The following is a 24,003-nucleotide window of genomic DNA, read 5'->3' as shown; positions in this document are numbered from 1 at the left end:
TCTTCACTTTCCAGAGTTATCTTTTCAGGAGAAATGAAACTTAACCCTTCACATTCTAAACTGAAGTGAAGAATGAACACTGGCAGCCATCTTTAGATACAATTACATTTGCATTAGCTAGCAGATAGGAAAAACGTATTGTTTCACAGTATAAGATATATAAAAGTACAAAGGTATATATAAGAAAGTATATTTTCACCTTGACAATCCCCCCTAAACACTAAGTTTTTCCCTTAAAGAAAGATCCTTCGAGACTGTCCATGTGATGGGAAAAGGGGAGGTGGATTTCTTCATCCAGACACCTCAGAAACTCTCCCCTAGCGAGAGGCCTCCAGGCAGCTGAACCCTTCACTATCCTCACATGGAGTTCTCCCACTGTCCCTAAACTAAATCTCTTGGCATCATCTGAGAATGGGGGGTTTTGTCTACTCTCTTGAGAGGAATATACTTCGGGATCTCCCCTGGATCAGTACCATTGTACTCTGGTGGATCTATTTCTTGATTGAGGAAGGCGCCAGTCGGAGTTGCTTTGGCAATAACCTTTTTATACAAGGGAATAACACAACAGAGAATTATCGATCCAATTATAAGGAGGGCAATTAGTACTAAACAAACTTATTGAAGGAATCCCTTGATCCCACCTAACCAACTGAAGAAGAAAGATGTGTCTGCTCCAGCATACATGACACGTCGTCTTATTGTCCTAATTTGTTCAACTTCTTTAGAAACCTTCAGGTCTTTCGGATCTACATTTCGCCATTCAGGTCTGGCTGTCTATATTTCGTCTCGTAAGTCTTTGGTCATACCGTCAATGAATGTATTTACCAATACTCTAACATCAAGTGGGTTTATGGGACTGTACTCCATGTCTTCCCATTTCAGCTGTAACCGTCCAAAGTATAGCTCTACACTCTCTCCTTTGTCACATCTGTAGAAAATCTTAATTTGCGTCCTAGCACGTCACCTGTTTTTGTGCTCACTAACTACCTAGGCATGCCTAGGTGCACTTATACATCCATCATATGGTCATTATTCGTCTGCAAAATGAGAAAGGTTGGTTCTCAGGGTCAGCCAATTGTTTTTGCGTAGCTAGCTAGTCAGAGGGCCTCCAGGGATAATACTCCTGTATCTGTCTTACCCTACCTGATGTGGTTGGTTCTCTGGTGGTGGGGAGTGACATGACATGCTGATCTACAGCTCCTTCCCAAAAGGATTACTGTCAGCCTACTCCTAAAAGTTAATGTCCCCACTATCCGCCAACCACAATCCTGTGCCAGCTTCTTATATCACTACATGTGATCTTGTCTGGACAGGATTCAGTGTAATTCTCTTAGGTCGGGTTGCAGCACGGGTCATACAAGCGTTAGGGCCCAAACCCTCAACTATATCCTGAAAGGCATCTTGGCTAAAATTGACAAATCTTTGTTCTCTGTAATATATATAATTGATCCATTCAACATTTTTATTAATCTGCACCTGTGGGATTATAGAAGCAATGCCGGCATAAATCTGGTTCTGGGCTTTAAACTGGTCAGGCACCCCCCCTTGGCACTCCAATGGCATCAATATATATCAGTGGATCTTCTTCATAACTCATGTGGAGCTGATCAAGGCTTCTCCTCTTTCTGGTAGGTTTATCAGGTACCTCTGGATCCCAAGGTAAAATCTTGAACTGCATGGCTAGTTTAACAAGGGTGCATTGGCCTATCCAGGCATTAGGCAACCTAGGACGGAGCTTACCATCTCCACATAACCAATAAATGTCGTACATATATTGTGTATGTTTGATTAGCAAATCAGTATCTAGAGGACTGTTCTCTTTGCAGTAACCTGCCTCGGAGATTTCTACTGGTGTACCTGTGGTGTCGTGGGAATTATAGCAGGTGTAATTGTCAGCTAATACGGTTACTTCTCCTGGAACCTTTAGTCTAGGTTCCTTATGAATTAGTGGGACATAATCTGGGCAGTCAGTGGACTTCAGACCTTTCAACAGATTCATGACACAGGCAGTGGTGTTGTCATCAGGAAAAAGCAATGCATGTGTGTATAGGTGTGTATTCGCAGCAGCACAAGCAATACATCCTACAGAGATATTCTGGACTCTTACATTGTATCTCACCCATTCTAACCATAGGTTTTTTCCTTGGGGCTGCTTGGGTTTCTATGGAGAAAACTTCTTGCCAACTGAGACCTGGAATGGGGATTACTTCATTAACTACATTTTGCAAACGCTCACCTGGGCCTGTTTTAGGTGTACAGGTAACAGGGGCCTTGGTTGGTCTAGAGCTAATATCCTGGAGCTGTATATGGCCTAAATTCCCATAGTATCCACCATTAAATACATAATGATAATGCCTTCCTAGTACAAACGTCTGCAGATCAGCAGATTGGGGGTTTTCAAGATTCAGGAGGAGGGGGTGACAGCTTCTACCCCATTTACAGCCCCTAAGTGGTTGCAGAAGGGCTGTTAGATGCATTCTCTCACGAAGACTTCTACCCGTCCCATCCTTGGGGAACATGGCTTCGCTAAGTTTATATCCCCAATCATCTCCCGTATTCCAGGCAGCATCTGACCAATAATAACAGTTATTGTTGTCATCTCTGGTAACACATATATAAAACTGGATTATTCCCTCTACCACCTGTTCAGTCTCAAGGCACTTGACTACATCACAGAAACCAAATCGCCAGATATTCACCGGGGCTGTCAGGTTTACCCAGAGAATAGTGGGACCTTAGTATTTTCATTTACATTAGGGGCCGAAAAGGTAGGGGCGAGGATGGCCCCCATTTCCAGGACCAAAAAACAGCAACATTTCCCTTCAGTCACTACTGTGACTAAACACTGGTTCGGTCTCTTTTAGAATATGAGGCGTGGATCCAGGTGCTCTTTCCTTCAAGTTTTACTGCAGTGGGGGGTGACCAGGATCACCGTGTGTGGTCCTTCAAATCTTGTCTGGAGACAATCTCTGCGCACAAACTTTTTCACATACACCAGGTCTCCTGGCACAAAGGGATGGTGTCCAGGAACCTTGTCTGAGTCTGGAAGAGAACTGAAGACAGTTAAATGCACTTTGGCAAGGTGTCCATGTAAGGCCTGCACATAGCTAGTCAAGTCCTGGTACTTGGGTTGCAACTGTTGTGGAAAGAAACATTCAAAATTGGGGCCCCTGCCAAACAGAATCTCATACGGTGACAGTCCTGTCTTCCTGTTTGGTGTATATCTTACTGAAAACAAAGCTAGAGGAAGGCATTCTGTCCATGGTTTACCAGTCTCTGCCATTGCCTTCTGGATTTTAAGCTTAAGAGTTCCATTTAGTCTCTCCACTTTTCCACCGCTCTGTGGATGAAGTATGCAATGCTTAACTTACCCCCAGTGCTGCCATTACCTCTGACATGATCTCTCCAGTAAAATGGGAACTCCGATCGCTTTCAATGACTTCAGGAACTCCATACCTGCATATGATCTCAGCCATCAGTTTCTTCGCCGTTGTCTTAGCCGTAGCTTTGGCAACTGGGTAGGCTTCTGGCCAACCTGAAAATAAATCAATGCAGACCAACACATACTCATACGTCCCTACCCTGGGTAACTGAATTTAATCAATCTGCAGTCTCTGGAATTGGTTAAAGGGCCGGGGAGTGTGCTTGGATGGGGTTTTCACTGTCCTACTCTGATTATGTGTGGCACATATCATGCAGCTCTGTACCTGCCCTTCTGCGCAGGTGGAAAACCCCGGGGGCAATCCATTGTTTCTGTAGGGTGTCACACATGGCCGTCTTCGAGTGGTGCACATTCCCGTGCAGAACCTGTGCCATCATTGGGTACAGTACCTGTGGTAGGCAGACCTTTTCACCCCTCCCCCATAGTCCAGTGACGGTATCAGAGCAAGCCCCTATCTTTTGCCACCTATTTTTCTCCTCCTTACTTGCCTGTTCTTGTAACCGGGCTAAGATGTCTTTCAACACAAGTGGAGATGGTGGGGTGTCTAGGTGATGTACTCTAGAGGCTACAGGAGTGCTTGCTGCTTTCTTGGCAGCCTGGTCTACCAGTGCGTTACCCTTTGTCCGTCCATCAGTGCCTTTGGTATGTGCCTTTACCTTTATGATGCCTGCTTGGGTGGGAAGCTGTAGTGCATTCATAAGTTGCTGGACAGCCTCAGCATGTTCAAAGGGGTGGCCATTTGCTGTCAGGAGAGCCCTGGCTCTCCAGATAGGCCCATAATCGTGTGCAATGCCAAAAGCATACCTGGAATCAGTGTAGATATTTACAGTCTTACCTTCTGCTAGTTTGCACGCTTCTGTAAGCGCCTTGAGCTCTGCTTCTTGTGCAGACATATGAGCTGGCATTGACTCTGCCTTGATTACCTCATGTTCTGAGACCACAGCATATCTGGTACAGTAGCATCCTCGGTCATCTTGGTGACGGGATCCATCTACAAAAATCTCAAAATCAGCATTAGAATAGGCACACTAGAGACCAGCCGTTTCCTGAGACATCAATTCTAGACAATCATATGGTTTGGAAACCTAATCTTGTTCCTCTGGATCCATTCTAGAAAGAAAAAGAGTGTCCTTGCTCATGTCACCTACTCCTCCCCCCTTTGGATCCAGGGGAACTAGGAGAAGAGTAGCGTGGTTCAGGACAGTGCACCTTTTCAAAGTCACATTAGTAGGCATGAGAATAGCACACTGAAGTCGCAGCTGTCCAGCCATGGACATGTGGCTAGATTGTACCTGGTCAGGGATACTATATACATCGTGTGGGATGTGGACCATCAGTGGATAATCCAAAACAATCTCTGAAGACTTGTGTAGCAACAGCTGGACAGACAACACAGCCCAAACACATAAGGGACTTCCTCTTGCCACCGTATCCAGGCGGCCACTGTAATAAGCAACAGGTCTCTGTTTGTCTCCATAAAACTGAATCAGCACACCTGTAGCATGTCCTGCATAGGTGAGCTCTGTCTGCAAGGCCGTCTGCAATACTGTACGGCAGTGCTCGGGTGTCTTGTAATCATATACGGGGCCTGCAGTGTGTAACACTATATCACAGGGCAAATTCCCTCTTTGGGTGGACATAGCGTCTCCTGGATGCAAGGGGCCATAAGTGGCAAGGTAGGCCTGACACTCTTGGGCTATGACTGGGCTTCCCTTTTCTAGCTATCTGTTGGGCCAAACAACCTCTATGTGACAGGGTAGAGTTAGCTGGGTTCACTATAGCTCCTATCTAGTGGGTAATTATGTCCCCATACCCTACTGAGAAAAGAACCTGGGATTCCTGAGGTGTGATGTAGTAGCGTGAATGACAGGAGAACCAAACTTCAGATTCCTGGAAAGTCTGGCCTTGTAAGTGTGAAGGTTTCACGGGAAGAGGAGATGTAGGGGCCTTTCCGGGCTGGGGGGTCTGCCATTTACACCGATTAAAGCAAGCTCTTGGTCTGAAAATTGACATGACAAAGCTGGGGAGGGAGTGAGATTCCCATACAGGGTTAAAGGCGTATTGGAGTGTGAAGTGGGGGGAGGGCAGAGGCTGAACTCTGTTACATAGACTCTGATAAAGAAACATACAGTAGCTGTGTCCTTGCAGCTGGTGGGGGCTGGTGAGCGAGCTGCTGATTTAACCCCTTTCCTTTCCTGCTGGGCTAAATTCTTTTGAAAACTCTTTACTATTTTCAATGCATCATCCGGAGTGGAAATCTCAATATCGGGTCTACTACAAAAAGGTATGAATGGGCTTCTTGTTACAGTGAAAATCCCAGATCTTCAAACACTACCATTAGACGCCCATAGAACTTCTCGGCAATCCAGTATATATTGCTGCCTTGACTGTAAGGGGCACAGGGTTTACAGTCGGGAGTGGAGGCTTAATTTCCTGAGAAAAGACCATATCATCTAACAGGGAGCCCCCCCTGTTTATCTTCAATTTGCTATATATCAACCACTTAACTTGATACAGGTAATTACCAATCTTTCAATTACTTACAAGTTTTCCTCTAAGACTAGGCACAGGTCTATTTCACTTTCAATTTCATACAGTACTTATTGCTTTAAACATAAATCTCTCAGCGTGTACTAAACCAAGGACAGAGAAAACTTAGAATGCAATACATTGCCCCCCTTCCCTCTAGCCCACAGCACCAAGGGGAGAGATTTCAAACAGGTCGCGCAGGGATTCACTCACCCTTTCCCATCTAGTAACACGGAGATAAGAAGAATCACTGCATTCCTCAGCGCAAGAGGGAGAAGCAAAGCCCAGCTCTTTGCCCCCCTTTCTCTAAGCTCGTAGCACAGATAAGGAAAGAGGAGCGGTCCGCTCCCTCCTCCCCTCTACTACACAGCACTGATACAAGGCTCCGTATCTTCTACAAAGTAACAAATTGCAGCAGTTTTCAGACTTAATTTCTACAAAACTTTCCTATGATCCTCCGTGGTCTGGGCGGAGCCCCAAGGACGGCCCGTACACGCACACGCGGCAGGTCTCCACCCAGGTTGGATTCTGCACAACACAAACAGGACACACCCACGCTTCTGGAAAGCCCATCCCGCCGCCATTACAGGGCGATGGCTGGGACCGCATTCTCATCACCAGTGGCATGGTGGCCATTTTACAATCTGTAAAATCACAGTTCAAAGGCATTTTATAACCAAACACGGGTTCTACGTTGTCTGATCCTCCCTCTCCATCAACCTATTTTCATCCTTTGTTCTTTAAGCTTCGCGCAACTCGCAGATGAGCTTGCGCTTGTTCTAACAATCCTTTATCTTTCAACATGCCCCTTTTATTTTCTATGAGATTGGGCCACATAGCCGGCTACAATCTCCCTGACTAGGGCAATCCTACATGCTTATACAATCTCTCAACATTCTTGACTGCCTTCTTGCCCTCCCGTGACTCAACTATTGCCCTGACTTCCACGGCATCCTCATCTAACTTGTGGGGCACGGACTTCTTCTGCTTTAAGATACGCAACTTGACTCACAGAATACTGTGTCCTCCTGCAATAGGCCACTGGCAGCGATCTTCAACACTGGTGTTCTAAAAACACGGAGCCTCTCGCTCAACGTATAAGAAAAAGAGCCTCGCGCTCAATATTTTCTGTCCCTAACCTGAACACCAGTGATTAACAGACTATCCTGCCACGATATTCCAAACCGTTGGGAGGCAGCCTCCTAATGAGACCCCTCCACAAAAATATAGGTGGTCCCCTCACGGAACGTCTTAAGTTACCTATCTGGACAGGTGGTCCCCTCTCGGAACGCCTTAGTTACCTGTCTGGACAGGTGGTCCCCTCTCGGAACGCCTTAGTTACCTGTCAGCACAGGTGGTCCCCTCTCGGAACGTCTTAGTTACCTGTCAGCACAATATCACAGAGGCTGCGTCTCCTATCCCTTTCTCTAAGCTGCCCCACAATCTACAACTAGCTCAATCTTTCACTCCACTTCACTACTAGACAATAGTCACGGGTAGGGTGGTTGAACGGAGTACAATGACCGGTGGAGGAGGTGTGGTGTACATGAGGACGCGCCGGATGCGACGTCTCTCAGTTGCTGGTTCAGAGCGTGGCACAGGATCGCGCTCGGTCTCACCACTCGACCGGTCACCTCCCGGACCCAAGGAGACCACAGACAAACCAATAACGGCTGAGACACTAGCAAGTGTGACATATACAGTGTACATGATCGCCACTTACCGTGTTCGGAGGGTGATCAGTCCTCGAGGTCAGCCACTACGGGTATCATCCACAGACATCCAGGCATGGGTCCAGGGGGTCTCGGATCGCTGGCCACGCTCCCCGTTGGGCTCCAAATTGTCGGGGTCGTAACGACAATAAATCCTCATTCACCAGTCATTCCAAATTATAGTGTGAGCGCAGAACATCTGGTACCAATTAAAATGACTCAGGCACGCAGCTGATTCAATTTAGCTGATGTCCCGCATCCACCTCGGTGAGGAGCAGTACAGCAACTGAACTTTATTTTCCAAATACACAGTACTATTGTTTAGGAAAAAGGAATGCATTAGGCGGAGTTTAAGCAGCATACATCTAGTGCTCAGTCTCTCTCTCTGATTCGTCAGAACGTCTCCCGGTGGTTACTTCTTTCTTCACATTCCAGAGTTATCTTTTCAGGAGGAATGAAACTTAACCCTTCACATTCTAAACTGAAGTGAAGAATGAACACTGGCAGCCATCTTTAGATACAATTACATTTGCATTAGCTAGCAGATAGGAAAAACTTATTTTGTTTCACAGTATAAGATATATAAAAGTACAAAGGTATATATAAGAAAGTATATTTTCACCTTGACAAACCTAACTACAGACATCCGTTCAGGAGCAGTGGAGGGCAGTGAGAAAGCCCAAGATTGGGGACCCTGCCTAAGTAAGGAGATAATAATCCCTACCCACTGAGTCTCATTCCCAGACGATCGAGGTCTAAGGGTATGTGCACACGTCCGGATTTCTTGCAGAAATTTCCTGAAGAAAACCGGAAATTTTCTGCAAGAAATCCGTATTTTTTTTTTTTGCGTTTTTTTTTGCGTTTTTTTTAGCATTCTGCAAGCGTAATTAGCTTGCAGAATGCTAAAGTTTTCCAAGCGATCTGTAGCATCGCTTGGAAATCTGACTGACAAGTTGGTCACACTTGTCAAGCATACTGTTTGACAAGTGTGACCAACTTTTTACTATAGATGCTGCTTATGCAGCACCTATAGTAAAAGATAGAATGTTTAAAAATAATAAAAAAATGGTTATACTCACCCTCTGCAGACAGCCAATCTCCTCAGCGGCGTCCGTTCCTATAGATGCCGGTGTGGTTCAGGACCTTCGATGACGTCGCGGCTTGTGATTGGTCGCGTGAGTCACTTGAGCGGTCACGCGACCAATCACAAGACAGCGACGTCATCACAGGTCCTGAACCACACCATCTATAGGAACGGAAGAGAGAGCATGCACCGGAGAGGCGGGAACACTTCGGGGGCCATCAGAGGGTGAGTATATCACTATTTTTTATTTTAATTCTTTTTTTTTTACCAATTATATGGTGCCCAGTCCGTGGAGGAGAGTCTCCTCTCCTCCACCCTGGGTACCAACCGCACATAATCTGCTTACTTCCCGCATGGTGGGCATAGCCCGTGTGGGAAGTAAGCAGATCAATGCACTCCTAGGTGTGCGGAATCCCCGCAATTCCGCATTTTTAATGAACATGTTGCTTTTTTTTCGCGGAAAAAAATGCAACATTTGCACAAAAAATGCGGAATACCCTGTAAATAATAGGAGGCATATGTTAGCGTTTTTTTCGTGTTTTTATCACGTTTTTATAGCGACAAAACGCGAAAAAAACGCGAAAAATCCTGAACGTGTGCACATGGCCTAAGGGAAAACAATAACTTACAGCTTTCCCTGAACAAGCGAAATTTATCTTTATCACCAGAAAAGGTGTCAGGAAGCTGAACCAAGGGTTCGGCAGAATACAGAACAACATCTACAGGCTCACCAGGTTGACTAACAGCATGGGGGGTGGTTCCCTGCATGGTCTGAACAGTCTCCGTCAGTTCTTTTTGTAAGAGAGTGAGTCGTGACAAGGGCCCAATGTTCCACCAAAAAATCGCGCACCATCTGTGTCAAACTGGACACTTGATCCGCCAGGTTGCAAAGCGGATCCATGACCAGAGAAAAAAAAAATGGCAAAATCCCCTTTAAATGTATTTGGTTCTGCTATAATGTAATGTGCTGCTGCAGTGTAGTATAGTGCAACCTCCACCAGGGGGAGCTGGTTCAGGAAAAGAGGTTGTACACACAGCACAGCAATACTGAACAACAACACAGGTGTCACAGGTAATGCAATAGAAGTCAGACAAGCCAAAGGTCATACACATAGAGGTAAGCGTAGTACACAGGGGAAGTCAGAAGAATGGTCGGGGACAAACAAGAAGTCAGAGCCTACCGGGAACGTGGTAACAAAACGTGAGACGTAAGACGAAGTCGGGATACAAGCCAAGGGTCAGAACAAGTCATAAACGGGTACAGGCAGTCAGAGGCAAAAAGGAACACTAGTACAAGTGAACAGGTCAGGTGCTCAAGCCGTGCAGCATGAACTATAGCAGACACTGGGCCACAGGCTGCAGAGGACTTAAATAGCTCAGCCAGCTTTAAAGTGAGGCAGAGGGAATTAACTCCCACATGACCAGTCCAGAGACAAGACAGCTGAACATAAACACAGAACTGGATCATGACAGGGGCTTTATAAGTCTTCCTGCTCCAAGCTGGAGAAACCAAGGAAAGACCTGTCCACAGACCACGCCAAAGCACAAACAGTCTGAGTGTCTCTGTGATGAGGAACATGTTTGTGCTTTGGGGCGGCCTATGGGCAGGTCTTTCTTTGGTTTCTCTGGCTTAGAGAAGGAAGATAATACTCTGCCTACAGTCCTGCCCTGGAGCAAGTGCATATCATTAGTTGCAAACTTCTAACACTGATTACACAAGAACCACAAGACAAATTTCTTCACCCCAGGTATAATTTTAATCCGTATAGCAGCATCAACCTGATAGTGTCTGTAGTTTACTTAGCAAAATCCTGCTGACAGTTTTGTTTTAATGAACCTTTTCTTTGCAACTGCTTGGTGGACAGGCTCATGAATTTTAAAGTGTTCCATGAATTTTTTTCTCATTTTAAGCATATTCTCCTTTTAATTAATTCACGTGTTTATTTTCAGCCATTCATCATCTGCAGAGTCTCCATATGTTAGATCTCAGTCAGGAACAGGCAGTGTAAGTGTCAGAAAACCGTTAAAGTCTAACTTGGAATTCTGATGTAATAGTAATATGCCTATTTTTATGCCATCTCAACCAACATTTCTATACAAGGAGTGCTCGCTCTACCAAGTGCTCATGTGTTCTGTATGAGAACACAAATGTTGATTATGGCCCCATAAGATGCTCCATACAGACATTTGCCCCATATAATGCTCCACAAATGCTGATTATGGCCCCATAAGATGCTCCATACAGACATTTCCCCCATATAATGCTCCACAAATGCTGATTATGGCTCCATAAGATGCTCCATAGAGATATTTGCCCCATATAATGCTGTACATGGCCCCATACAGATATTTGCCCCATATAATGCTGCACATGGCCCCATAAGATGCTCCATACAGATATTTGCCCCATATAATGCTGTACATGGCCCCATACAGATATTTGCCCCATATAATGCTGCACATGGCCCCATAAGATGCTCCATACAGATATTTGCCCCATATAATGCTGCACATGGCCCCATACAGATATTTGCCCCATATAATGCTGCACATGGCCCCATACAGATATTTGCCCCATATAATGCTGCACACGGCCCCATAAGATGTTCCGTACAGATATTTGCCCCATATAATGCTGTACATTGCCCCATACAGATATTTGCCCCATATAATGCTGCACATGGCCCCATACAGATATTTGCCCCATATAATGCTGCACACGGCCCCATAAGATGCTCCATACAGATATTTGCCCCATATAATGCTGTACATGGCTCCATACAGATATTTGCCCCATATAATGCTGCACATGGCCCCATAAGATGCTCCATGCAGATATTTGCTCCATATAATGCTGCACATGGCCCCATAAAATGCTCCATACAGATATTTGCCCCATATAATGCTGCACAAATGCTGATTATGGCCCCATAAGATGCTCCATACAGACATTTGCCCCATATGCTGTTGCTGCGATTAAAATAAAAAATCACATACTCACATCGTCGCTCAGGCCCCCGGCACTTGCTATACTCACCTTTCCCGTTCCACCGTCGGTGCCGCTGTGTCTTCAGCGTCCTCCGCACTGACGTTCAGGCACAGGGCGGCGCACACACTAATTGTGAAAAATAAATGATGGTCTAACTAAACGCAAACCAGATGGAATAGCATGCCGCTGCAAGACGCTGTGGTAGCCATGCTGGTTCAGTATGCCTTCAATTTTGAATAAATCCCCAAGTGTCACCAGCAAAGCACCCCCACACATCACACCTCCTCCTCCATGCTTCACGGTGGGAATCAGGCATGTAGAGTCCATCGGTTCACCTTTTCTGTGTCGCACAAAGACACAGTGGTTGAAACCAAATATCTCAAATTTGGACTCATCAGACCAAAGCACAGATTTCCACTGGTCTAATGTCCATTCCTTGTGTTCTTTAGCCCAAACAAGTCTCTTCTGCTTGTTGCCTGTCCTTAGCAGTGGTTTCCTAGCAGCTATTTTACCATGAAGGCCTGCTGCACAAAGTCTCCTCTTAACAGTTGTTGTAGAGATGTGTCTGCTGCTAGAACTCTGTGTGGCATTGACCTGGGCTCTAATCTGAGCTGCTGTTAACCTGCGATTTCTGAGGCTGGTGACTCGGATAAACTTATCCTCAGAAGCAGAGGTGACTCTTGGTCTTCTTTTCCTGGGGCGGTCCTAATGTGAGCCAGTTTCTTTGTAGCGCTTGATGGTTTTTGCCACTGCACTTGGGGACACTTTCAAAGTTTTCCCAATTTTTCGGACTGACTGACCTTCATTTCTTAAAGTAATGATGGCCACTCGTTTTTCTTTACTTAGCTGCTTTTTTCTTGCCATTATACAAATTCTAATAGTCTATTCAGTAGGACTATCAACTGTGTATCCACCAGACTTCTGCACAGCACAACTGATGGTCCCAACATCATTTATAAGGCAAGGAATCCCACTTACTAAACCTGACAGGGCACACCTGTGAAGTGAAAATCATTCCCGGTGACTACCTCTTGAAGCTCATCAAGAGAATGCCAAGAGTGTGCAAAGCAGTCATTAAAGCAAAAGGTGGCTACTTTGAGAACCTAGAATATAAGACATAATTTCAGTTGCTTCGCACTTTTTTGTTAAGTATATAATTCCACATGTGTTAATTCATAGTTTTGATGCCTTCAGTGTAAATGTACAATTTTCATAGTCATGAAAATACAGAAAAATCTTTAAATGAGAAGGTGTGTCCAAACTTTTGGTCTGTTCTGTGTGTGTGTGTGTGTGTATATATATATATATATATATATATATATATATATATACTGCTCAAAAAAATAAAGGGAACACTAAAATCCCACATCCTAGATATCACTGAATGAAATATTCGAGTTGTAAATCTTTATTCATTACATAGTGGAATGTGTTGAGAACAATAAAACTTAAAAGTTATCAACGTAAATCACAACTAATATCCCACGGAGGTCTGGAATTGGAATGATGCTCAAAATCAAAGTGGAAAATGAAGTTACAGGCTGATCCAACTTCAATGGAAATGCCTCAAGACAAGGAAATGATGCTCAGTAGTGTGTGTGGCCTCCACGTGCCTGTATGATCTCCCTGCAACGCCTGGGCATGCTCCTGATGAGGCGGTGGATGGTCTCCTGAGGGATCTCCTCCCAGACCTGAACTAAAGCATCCGCCAACTCCTGGACAGTCTGTGGTGCAACGTGATGTTAGTGGATGGCGCAAGACATGATGTCCCAGATGTGTTCAGTTGGATTAAGGTCTGGGGAACAGGTGGGCCAGTCCATAGCTTCAATGCCTTCATCTTGCAGGAACTGCTGACACACTCCAGCCACATGAGGTCTGGCATTGTCCTGAATTAGGAGGAACCCAGGGCCAACCACACCAACATATGTTCTCACAAGGGGTCTGAGGATCTCTTCTCTATACCTAATGGCAGTCAGGCTACATAGAGGGCTGTGCGACCCTCCAAAGAAATGCAACCCCACACCATTACTGACCCACTGCCAAACCGGTCATGTTGAAGGATGTTGCAGGAAGCAGATCGCTCTCCACAGCATCTCCAGACTCTGTCACATCTGCTCGGTGTGAACCTGCTTTCATCTGTGAAGAGCACAGGGCGCCAGTGGCGAATTTGCCAATCCTGGTGTTCTGTGGCAAATGCCAAGCGTCCTGCACGGTGTTGGGCTGTGAGCACAACCCCCATCTGTGGACGTCGGACACTGAGACCATCCTCATCAAGTCGGTTTCTAACCGTTTTTTGTGCAAACACATGCACATTTGTGGCCTGCTGGAGGTCATTTTGCAGGGCTCTGGCAGTGCTCCTCCTGTTCCTCCTTGCACAAAGGCTAAGGTCGCGGTCCTGCTGCTGGGTTGCTGCCCTACGGCCCCCTCCACGTCTCCTGGTGTACTGACCTGTCTCCTGGTAGCATCTCCAGCCTCTGGACACTACGCTTACAGACACAGCAAACCTTCTTGCCACATCTCGCATTGATGTGCCCACTGCAGATGCATATGGAGTCACAGTGGGTCTGAGGATCTCTACCTGGTACCTATTGGCAGTCAGAGTACCTCTGGCTAACACATGGAGGGCTGTGCAGCCCTACAAATAAATTCCTCTCCACACCATTACTGACCCACTGCCAAACTGATCATGCTGGAGGATTTTGCCAGCAGCAGAACATTCATGACATCTCCAGACTCTGTCACGTCTGTCACATGTGGTCAGTGTGAACCTGCTTTCATCCGTGAAGAGCATAGGGTGCTAATGTCGAATCTGACAATCTGGCAAATGCCAATTGCCCTGCATGGTGTTGATATTTATGCACAATACCCACTTGTGGATGTCGTGCCCACATACCACCCTCATGGAGTCTGTTTCTGACTGTCTAAGTAGACACATGGATATTAGTGGCCTGCTGGAGGTCATTTTGCAGGGCTCTGGCACTGCGCCTCCTGTTTCTCCATGCACAAATGAGGAGGTGGTAGTCCTGCTGCTGGGTTGTTGCCCTCCTACGGCCCCCTCCACATTTTTTCGTGTACTGGCCTGTCTCTTGGTATCTGTTCCATGCTCTGGACATAGTGCTGACAGACACAGATGCCATTGTTGCTCCAGCTCGCTTTGATGTGCCATTCTGGATGAGCTGCGCTACCCGAGTAACTTCGGTGGGTTGTAGACACCACCGCATGCTACTGTACAGTACCTCTAGGGGTGAGTGCAATGACAAAATACAAAAGCTACCAAAACAGTATGAGAACAGAGAATGGTCTGTGGTCACTCTCTGCAGAACCACTACTTTAAAGGGGTTGTCTTGTTAATTGCCTATCTGTTGCCTATCTGTTGTCTGTTCCATTTGCACAACAGCAGGAGAAATTGATTCACAATCGGTGTTGCTTCATAACTGGACAGGTTGAGTTCACAGAAGTGTTACTGACTTGGAGTTACATTGTGTTGTTTAGCTGTTCCCTTTATTTTTTTTTAAGCAATGTAGATCAAAACATTATATCTACCCCCAAATGGTATAAATAAAAATTTTAGTTCAGGGTGCAAAAAATAAGTTTTAACGCAGCCCTATTGAGTAAACTAAAAAAGTTATGGGTCTAGGAAAATAGCCACATAAGCAAAAAATATTATATATTTTATTTTTTTTTACAATTTTTTTCCCCGCCATTTAAAAAAAACTATATTTGGTATCTACGTAATCGTACTAACCATTGCAGGCCACCGATGTGTTGTCATGACAGCCGTGGATCTGCAGAAGTCTCCCGTGCCTGTCATTGTGAATCTTCAATGAACGCCGACCAGTGGCCGGCATTCATAGGAGTTCCTAATTTCTGCTATATAAAGCAGTGCTGAATCACTGCCATGTGTAGGACAAGCGATCGGATGTTCGCAGCTCCAAGTCTTCTAAGGGACTATTGAAGCCAGGAAAAAGGAAAAAAAAAAAAAAAAAACTTGTTCAAATCACCCCCCGTTTGTCCCATTGAAAATAATGCAAAAACAAAAAAATACTCATATCATATTTGGTATCTCTCTATTCAGAATTGTCCGATCTATCAAAATATAAATTAAATTGATTAGATCGGTAAAAAGCATAACAAGAAAAAAATTGAAACCCCAGAATTATGTTTTTCGGCAGCCGCAACTTTGCAATAAAATGCAATAAGGCTAGGTTCACATTTGCGTTCAGGAGGGCTGCGGATGGCTGCGTACTTCCTCCCTACTTCTGTATGTGTCCTGCTTTTCCCTGCATACCTATTGTGTACACTGGGTATGCAGGAACATGCGTTGCATGTGGATGCGTCTTCATACGGTGATTTGACGTGTGCGGCGACCTCACGAAAACTTATTGCCGCGTTCAGAATCGCCTGATCTATCAATAAAAAAAGGATTAACCTGATCGCTAACCACCGTAATGAGAAAAAAAAGTTAAAACGCCAGAATTACGTTTTTTTGGTCACCGCGACATTGCATTAAAATGCAATAACAGGCAATCAAAAGATCGCATCTGCACCAAAATGGTATCATTAAAAATGTCAGCTCAGCACGCAAAAAATAAGCCCTCACCCAACCCATGATCATGAAAAATGAAGACGCTGCAGGTACCGGAGAATGGGGCAATTGTTTAGTTTTTTTTAACAAAGTTGGATTTTTTTTTTCACCACTTAGTTAAAAAAACCTAAATATGATTAGTGTCTGTGAACTCGTAATGACCTGGAGAATCATAATGCCAGGTCAGTTTTAGCATTTAGTGAATCTAGTAAAAAAGCAAAACAAAAAACAATTGTGAGATTGCACTTTTTTGGCATTTCCCATTTTCTAGTACAAGACATGGTAAAACCAATGGTATTGTTCAAAAGTACAAATCGTCCCGCAGAAAACAAACCCTCATATGGCCATATTGACGGAAAAAAAAAAGTTATGGCTCTGGGAAGAAGGGGATCGAAAAACAAAAACACAAAACTGAAAAAAGCTCCGGGGTTTAAGGGGTTAATGACCAAGCCAAATTTTACAATTATGACCAGTGTCACTTTATGAGGTTATAACTCTGGAATGCTTCAACATATCCCACTGATTCTGAGTTTGTTTTTTCGTGACATATTCTACTTCATGATAGTGGTAAAAATTATTCGATATGACTTGTGTTTATTTGTGTAAAAATTGGAAATTTGGCAAAAAATTTGAATATTTCACAATTTTCAAATTTTTTATTCTAATTAATATTTTAATTATGCCCTTAAATCGGAGAGATGTCACACAAAATACTTAATAAATAACGTTTCCCACATGTCTACTTTACATCAGTACAATTTTTTAAACATATTTTTTTTGTTAGGAAGTTAGGAGGGTTATAAGTTGACTAGCGATTTCTCATTTTTAAAAAAAAATTCACAAAACCATTCTCTTAGGGACCACCTCACATAGCCTATATGACAGCAAATACTCAAAAGCGACACCATTCTAAAATCTTCACCCCTCAAGAGGCTCAAAACCATTTTCAAGAAGTTTATTGATCCTTCAGGTGCTTCACAGGAACTGAAGCAATGTAGAAGAAAAAAAATATTTTTTTTTCACCAAAAATTTTCTTTAGACCCCAATTTTTTTATTTTCTCAGTGGTTACAGTAGAAAATGTACCCTACATTTTTTTGTGCAATTTCTCACCAATACCTTATTTGTGGGGGAAAATCTACTGTTTGGGTGCTCGGTAGGGAAGAAGTGCCAATTGACTTTTTGAATGTAAAACTTGTTGGAATAATTAGGGGACGCCATGTTGTGTTTGGAGAGCCCCTGATGTGCCTAAACAGTGGAAACCCCCCCACAAATGACCCCATTTTGGAAACCACACCCCTCAAGGATTTTATCCAGGGTTTTAGTGAGCATTTTGAACCTATAGATACGACACAAAATTTTATAACATTAGGTCGTCATTTTTATGTCATTAGTGTTCAACTCAAGTGCTTGCTACTCTAGTTTGCATCGGGTGCTCGGGTATGCACCGAATATCGTGGGCGCTTGAGTGACATGCTCGAATCTCAGCCCCGCATTTTTTGCCGCTGTATTCGAGTAGTGAGCACTTTCGCTCAACAGTAGCGTCATATCCTCTTTTTTTTTAACTTTTGAAACCCCTCCAATTCTAATGCTAAACCTAACACACCCCTATCCCTAACACAACCCTATCCACAGCCCTAACCCTAAGCCCAACTGCAAAGAATGGAAAAAAATAAAAATATTTTATAATTTTTATATAACTAAGGGGGTGACAAAGGGGGATTTGATTTACTATCTTTTTTATTGTGATCACTGTGATAGGGTCTATCATAGTGATCAAAAGGAACCAATAGGAAAAATGTCCTTTCGTTGCCGTACCGGCCAGTAGATTTTGCCGGGCGCACTGTGCGTGCGCCCCCGTTTTTTTCCAGGACGATGACGTCGGGTCAGGGTGGCAATCAGAAGAGACTGGGAGATGGCAGAGGTACCAGGAGTTCTCAAGGGGCATCATTTCTCTATCCTCTGAAATCTATATCATGTCAGAAGAGAGAAAAATCATTGAAACAGCTGGCGATCACATGATTGGACACCGAGAAACCCATCCGTGATCATCTTCTCCGAGATCTCAACTACCCCCCTGGTAGCCGAGACCCCAGAGATTTTCCAACTTTGGGGGGTGCTACAGCCTTATTCCTGATCACCGCTTTAAATTGGGAATACCGTATATACTCGAGTATAAGCCGAGATTTTCAGCCCAAATTTTTGGGCTGAAAGTGCCCCCTCGGCTTATACTCGAGTCACGGTCGGCGGGTGAGGGGGAGAGGGCGCTGAGGCATACTCACCTAGTCCCGGCGATCCTGACGCTCCCCCTGCCACTCCCACGGTCTCCGGGTGCCGCAGCTCTTCCCCTGTTCAGCGGTCACGTGGGACCGCTCATTAGAGAAATGAATAGGCTGCTCCACCTCCCATAGGGGCGGAGCCGCATAATTCATTTCTCTAATCAGCGGTGCCGGTGACCGCTGATAGAGGAAGAGGCTGCGGCACCGAAGACCAGCTGTCCGGGGGAAGGAGCCAGGGACGCCGGGAGCAGGTAAGTATGTCATATTCACCTGTCCTCGTTCCACACGCCGGGCGCTGTCTCCATCTTCCCGGCGTCTCTCTCTCCTCACTGACTGTGCAGGTCAGAGGGCGCGATGACGCATATAGTGTGCGCGCCGCCCTCTGCCTGATCAGTCAGTGCGGAGAGACGCCGGGAAGATGGTGCCGAGGAGCTGCAAGCAAGAGAGGTGAGTATGTGTTTTATTATTTTTATTGCAGCAGCAGCAGCACAGCTATGGGGCAATAATGGACGGTGCAGAGCACTATATGGCACAGCTATGGGGCAACGGTGCAGAGCACTATATGGCACAGCTATGGGGCAACGGTGCAGAGCACTATATGGCACAGCTATGGGGCAACGGTGCAGAGCACTATGGCACAGCTATGGGGCAATAATGGTGCAGAGCACTGTATGGCACAGCTATGGGGCAATAATGGTGCAGAGCACTGTATGGCACAGCTATGGGGCAATAATGGTGCAGAGCACTGTATGGCACAGCTATGGGGCAATAATGGACGGTGCAGAGCACTATATGGCACAGCTATGGGGCAATAATGGTGCAGAGCACTGTATGGCACAGCTATGGGGCAATAATGGACGGTGCGGAGCACTATATGGCACAGCTATGGGGCAATAATGGTGCAGAGCACTGTATGGCACAGCTATGGGGCAATAATGGTGCAGAGCACTGTATGGCACAGCTATGGGGCAATAATGGTGCAGAGCACTGTATGGCACAGCTATGGGGCAATAATGGTGCAGAGCACTGTATGGCACAGCTATGGGGCAATAATGGACGGTGCAGAGCACTATATGGCACAGCTATGGGGCAATAATGGTGCAGAGCACTGTATGGCACAGCTATGGGGCAATAATGGACGGTGCGGAGCACTATATGGCACAGCTATGGGGCAATAATGGTGCAGAGCACTGTATGGCACAGCTATGGGGCAATAATGGTGCAGAGCACTGTATGGCACAGCTATGGGGCAATAATGGTGCAGAGCACTGTATGGCACAGCTATGGGGCAATAATGGTGCAGAGCACTGTATGGCACAGCTATGGGGCAATAATGAACGGTGCAGAGCACTATATGGCACAGCTATGGGGCAATAATGGACGGTGCAGAGCACTATATGGCACAGCTATGGGGCAATAATGGTGCAGAGCACTGTATGGCACAGCTATGGGGCAATAATGGACGGTGCGGAGCACTATATGGCACAGCTATGGGGCAATAATGGTGCAGAGCACTGTATGGCACAGCTATGGGGCAATAATGGTGCAGAGCACTATATGGCACAGCTATGGGGCAATAATGAACGGTGCAGAGCACTATATGGCACAGCTATGGGGCAATAATGGTGCAGAGCACTATATGGCACAGCTATGGGGCCATAATGAACGGTATGGAGCATCTATTTTTATTTTTGAAATTCACCGGTAGCTGCTGCATTTTCCACCCTAGGCTTATACTCGAGTCAATAAGTTTTCCCAGTTTTTTGTGGCAAAATTAGGGGGGTCGGCTTATACTCGGGTCGGCTTATACTCAAGTATATACGGTAATTACTCTCAGCAACCGCCGTTTTAATGTGTATCTGCGTTCGCCAAGAGGTTAAAAGCAATAGGGTGAATTCTGTGGAGTATTTTCTACTGTTGAAATTGATTATAACATCTCCTTTGGAACATTAACCCCTTCACTCCCAGGCATGTTTTCACCTTCCTGACCTGGATAATTTTTTCAATTCTGACCAGTGTCACTTTATGAGGTAACATCTATGGATCGCAGCAATGTATCCCAGAGATTATGAGATTGTTTTTTGTGACACATTGTTTTTTATGGTAGTGGTTTTTATGGTAGTGGTAAATATAGGTAAATATTTTTTATGTTTATTTGTAAAAATATCGGAAATCTGGCAAAAATTGTTAGAATTTTCAAACTTAATTTTTATGCCCTTAAAACAGATAGTTACACCACACAAAATAGTTATTAAATAACATTTACCACTTTACCTTAGCGTCAATTTTGAATCATAATTTTTTTTGTTAGGAAGTTAGAAGGCTTAAAAGTTTTATATCTCATTTTTCCAGCAAAATTTATAAAACCAATTTTGTTAGGGACCACATCACATTTGAAGTAACTTTAAGGGGCCTATTTGACAGAAAATACCTAAAAGTGACAGAATTTTAAAAGACGTTTATTAACATTTTAGGTGCTTCACATGAATTAAAGCAATGTGGAAGAAAAAAATGAACATTTTACTTTATCCAACAAAAGTTTTCCAAAAATTCAAAGTACGAAATTTTAGCCCCAAATTTTGCATTTTCACATGGGTAGCAGGAGAAAATGGAGGGTACAATTTGTTGTTCAATTTCTCCTGAGTACACCAAAACCCCATATGTGGGAGAAAAATATTGTTTGGGCGCACAACAGGGCTCTGAATGGAATGAGAACCATTTGACTTTTGGAGTGCAAAATTGGATGGAATTGATGGAGGACCGAATGCCTCTGATGTGCCTAAATAGAGGAAACCCCCCACAAGTGATCCATTTTGGAAACCACACCCTTCAAGGAATTTATTTAGAGCTCTGGTGAGCACCTTGAACCCACATGTGTTTCACAGAATTTTCTAATGTTGAGCCGTGAAAATGACAATATAAATTTTTTCCTCAAATTTTGCTTCATTTTCACTAGAGTAAAAGGAGAAAATGGTCCATAAAATTTGTTGTGCAATTTCTTCTGAGTACACTGATACCTCATACGTGGTGGAAAACTACTATTTGGGCGCATGGCAGGGCTTGGAAGGGAAGAAGCACCAATTGACTTTTGGACCGCAAAATTCACTGAAATAGATAGCAGAAGTCAGGTTGCATTTGCAGAGCCCCTGATGTGCCTAAACGGTTGAAACCCTGCACAAGTTACCCCATTTTGGAAACTACACCCCTCAAGGAAATTATCAAAAAGTGTGATTGTTTTCCAGAAAAAAATCTGTTGGTGTTACTGAGTTAACCCCTTTACAGGCTTGTTTTTTTGACAAGTTGTACTTTTGAAAGACACCATTAGCATATCATGTACTGGAAAACAGGAAAAAGAATTCAAGTGCGGTGAAATTCCAAAAATAGTGCAATTCCACAGTTGTTTTTTACCATGTTCACTAAATGCTAAAACTGACCTACCATTATGATTCTCCAGGTCATTACAAGTTCTTAGATACCAAACATGTCTAGGTTCTTTTTTATTTAAGTGGAGAAAAAAAAATCCAAACTTTGGTAAAAAAAAAACCTGAAGCGTCTCCAGTTTTCGAGATCTGGGGCTGGGTGATGGCTTATTTTTTGCACGCAGTGCTGACATTTATATTGATGCCATTCTGGTGTAGATACGATCTTTTGATCGCCCGTTATTGCATTTGATTGCAATGTAGCGGTGACTAAAAAATGTTATTCTGACGGTTTTAATTTTTTTTCTCATTACACCGTTTAGCGATCGGGGTTATATTGATAGATCGGCAATTCTGAACGCGGCAATACCAAATAATACCAAATATATATATATATATAAGTTGACAGAAATTGACAGCGGCATTTAACTAGTTAACAGCTGCGGCTGGATCGCGATTCCACCCGCGGCTGTTGCGGGCTAATGTCAGCTGTATATATCAGCTGACATGTGCCCGGAAAGGTGTGGGCTCAGTTCCAGAGCCGTCACCAAACAGGGGGAGTCTCACATTGGCGTACTATTACGCCCGATGTCGGAAAGGGGTTCAAATTGCAAATATGCAATTTTAGTGCCTGATACATTGTGCCCAGCTTCTGCTTCTGGAGGAGACATGCACCACGTAAATTGTTAAAGGGAACCTGTCACCAGTTTTTTCCAATATAACTTCCGTCACCACCTTTTAACCCCATGTGACAGTATTCAATAATGCTGCAACTATGACTCCAATTCACCCTATGGGGCGGTCTGGTCCAATCAGGGCCGGCCTGAACGTATAGGCGAACTAGGCGGCCGCCTAGAGCGCCGACCCTAAGGGGGCGCCAGAGAAAAAATAGAAAAAATTATAAAAAATCTTTTCAAAAGGCAAAAGGTGTATGGAGCAGAGCTGAATGTGTATGAGGTGTATGGAGCGGAGCCGTGTGTGTATGAGGTGTACGGAGCGGAGCCGTGTGTATAAGGTGTACGGAGCGGAGTCGTGTGTGTATGAGGTGTATGGAGCGGAGCTAAATGTGTACGAGGTGTACGGAGCGGAGCGCGTGTGTACGGAACGCAGCCGCGTGTGTAGGAGTAGCTATGTGTGGCCATTATACGGTACGAAGTATCATGTGCGGCCAATATACAGTATGGAGCATCATGTGTGGCCATTATACAGTATGGAGCACTGTGTGGCCATATTTTTTTGTTTATAATTATTCTTTATGAAACAGTGTGATCAGCAGTGCTAAATGGGTGTGGTTGGGACGTGGACATGGGTGTGGCTAGTTATGAATGGTATATAAGTAGAATAATCTGAGAACTGTCAAGATTGAATGTCCAAAATTCATAGATTTATTCAGAATTATGACCAGTCATGTAATACACCAACGTTTCGGCCTGATGGGCCTTTGTCAAGGTAATTTATCTGTGTAACAGTACAAAGAAAATACAATCAAAATTTTTTTTATAAACACCAATAAGACATAGTAAAACAAAATAACTGGTCAATACATACTCAAAATAAATATACGGAGCCAACATATCCTATCATCCCATAAATATCAATATATATGTATAACAGCCCATCAAATAATACATAGAGGCTTAGTGCCCACATAATAACGGGAAAAAAAAACAAAGATAGAGCTCAATAATCCATAAATACAGGTGGTCAACATCCTCATATGTCTCAGAGGTGGAGACAAGTTCCATCTGCGAATCCTTGTCGTATACACAAATCAGATCCTGAGGAGCTCAAACTAGAGAAAAAATAAGCAATATAATTATATAAGCGCAAATAATCAGTAAGACACAGTTACCTGTATGACGGTATTTAAGAAGATGCTAAAAAAAAGAAAAGAGAGAGGAAAAGAAAGACAAAGGGGTCCCGGTGAGTGCACAAAAGAGGTTATGTATTAGAATTAGAAAATCAC

General features: G+C 44.3%; 1 protein-coding gene and 1 long non-coding RNA gene across 5 annotated transcripts in view; one reads left to right on the top strand and one right to left on the bottom strand.

Moving 5' to 3' along the window:
* Positions 1-24,003, top strand: part of RNF212B (ring finger protein 212B) — a 471,927-nt gene that overhangs the window by 315,260 nt on the left and 132,664 nt on the right. For all 4 annotated transcript variants that reach the window (XR_013224222.1, XM_077299403.1, XM_077299400.1 and 1 more), the window contains one exon: positions 10,718-10,772. Coding sequence is in view for 3 of the 4 variants with exons in the window: in XM_077299403.1 (XP_077155518.1) it covers positions 10,718-10,772 (55 nt within the window). In the remaining variant the exon portion in view is untranslated. The remainder of the gene's footprint in view (positions 1-10,717; positions 10,773-24,003) is intronic.
* LOC143817955 (uncharacterized) overlaps positions 2,693-24,003 on the bottom strand; it is a 52,259-nt gene continuing 30,948 nt past the window's right edge. Inside the window, exon 3 of the long non-coding RNA XR_013224227.1 lies at positions 2,693-3,053. This is a non-coding gene — a long non-coding RNA (uncharacterized LOC143817955). The remainder of the gene's footprint in view (positions 3,054-24,003) is intronic.

The sequence above is a fragment of the Ranitomeya variabilis genome, chromosome 1 (genome assembly GCF_051348905.1).
Source record: "Ranitomeya variabilis isolate aRanVar5 chromosome 1, aRanVar5.hap1, whole genome shotgun sequence".
Lineage (NCBI taxonomy): Eukaryota > Metazoa > Chordata > Amphibia > Anura > Dendrobatidae > Ranitomeya > Ranitomeya variabilis.
This window is presented reverse-complemented; position numbering and strand designations above follow the sequence as displayed.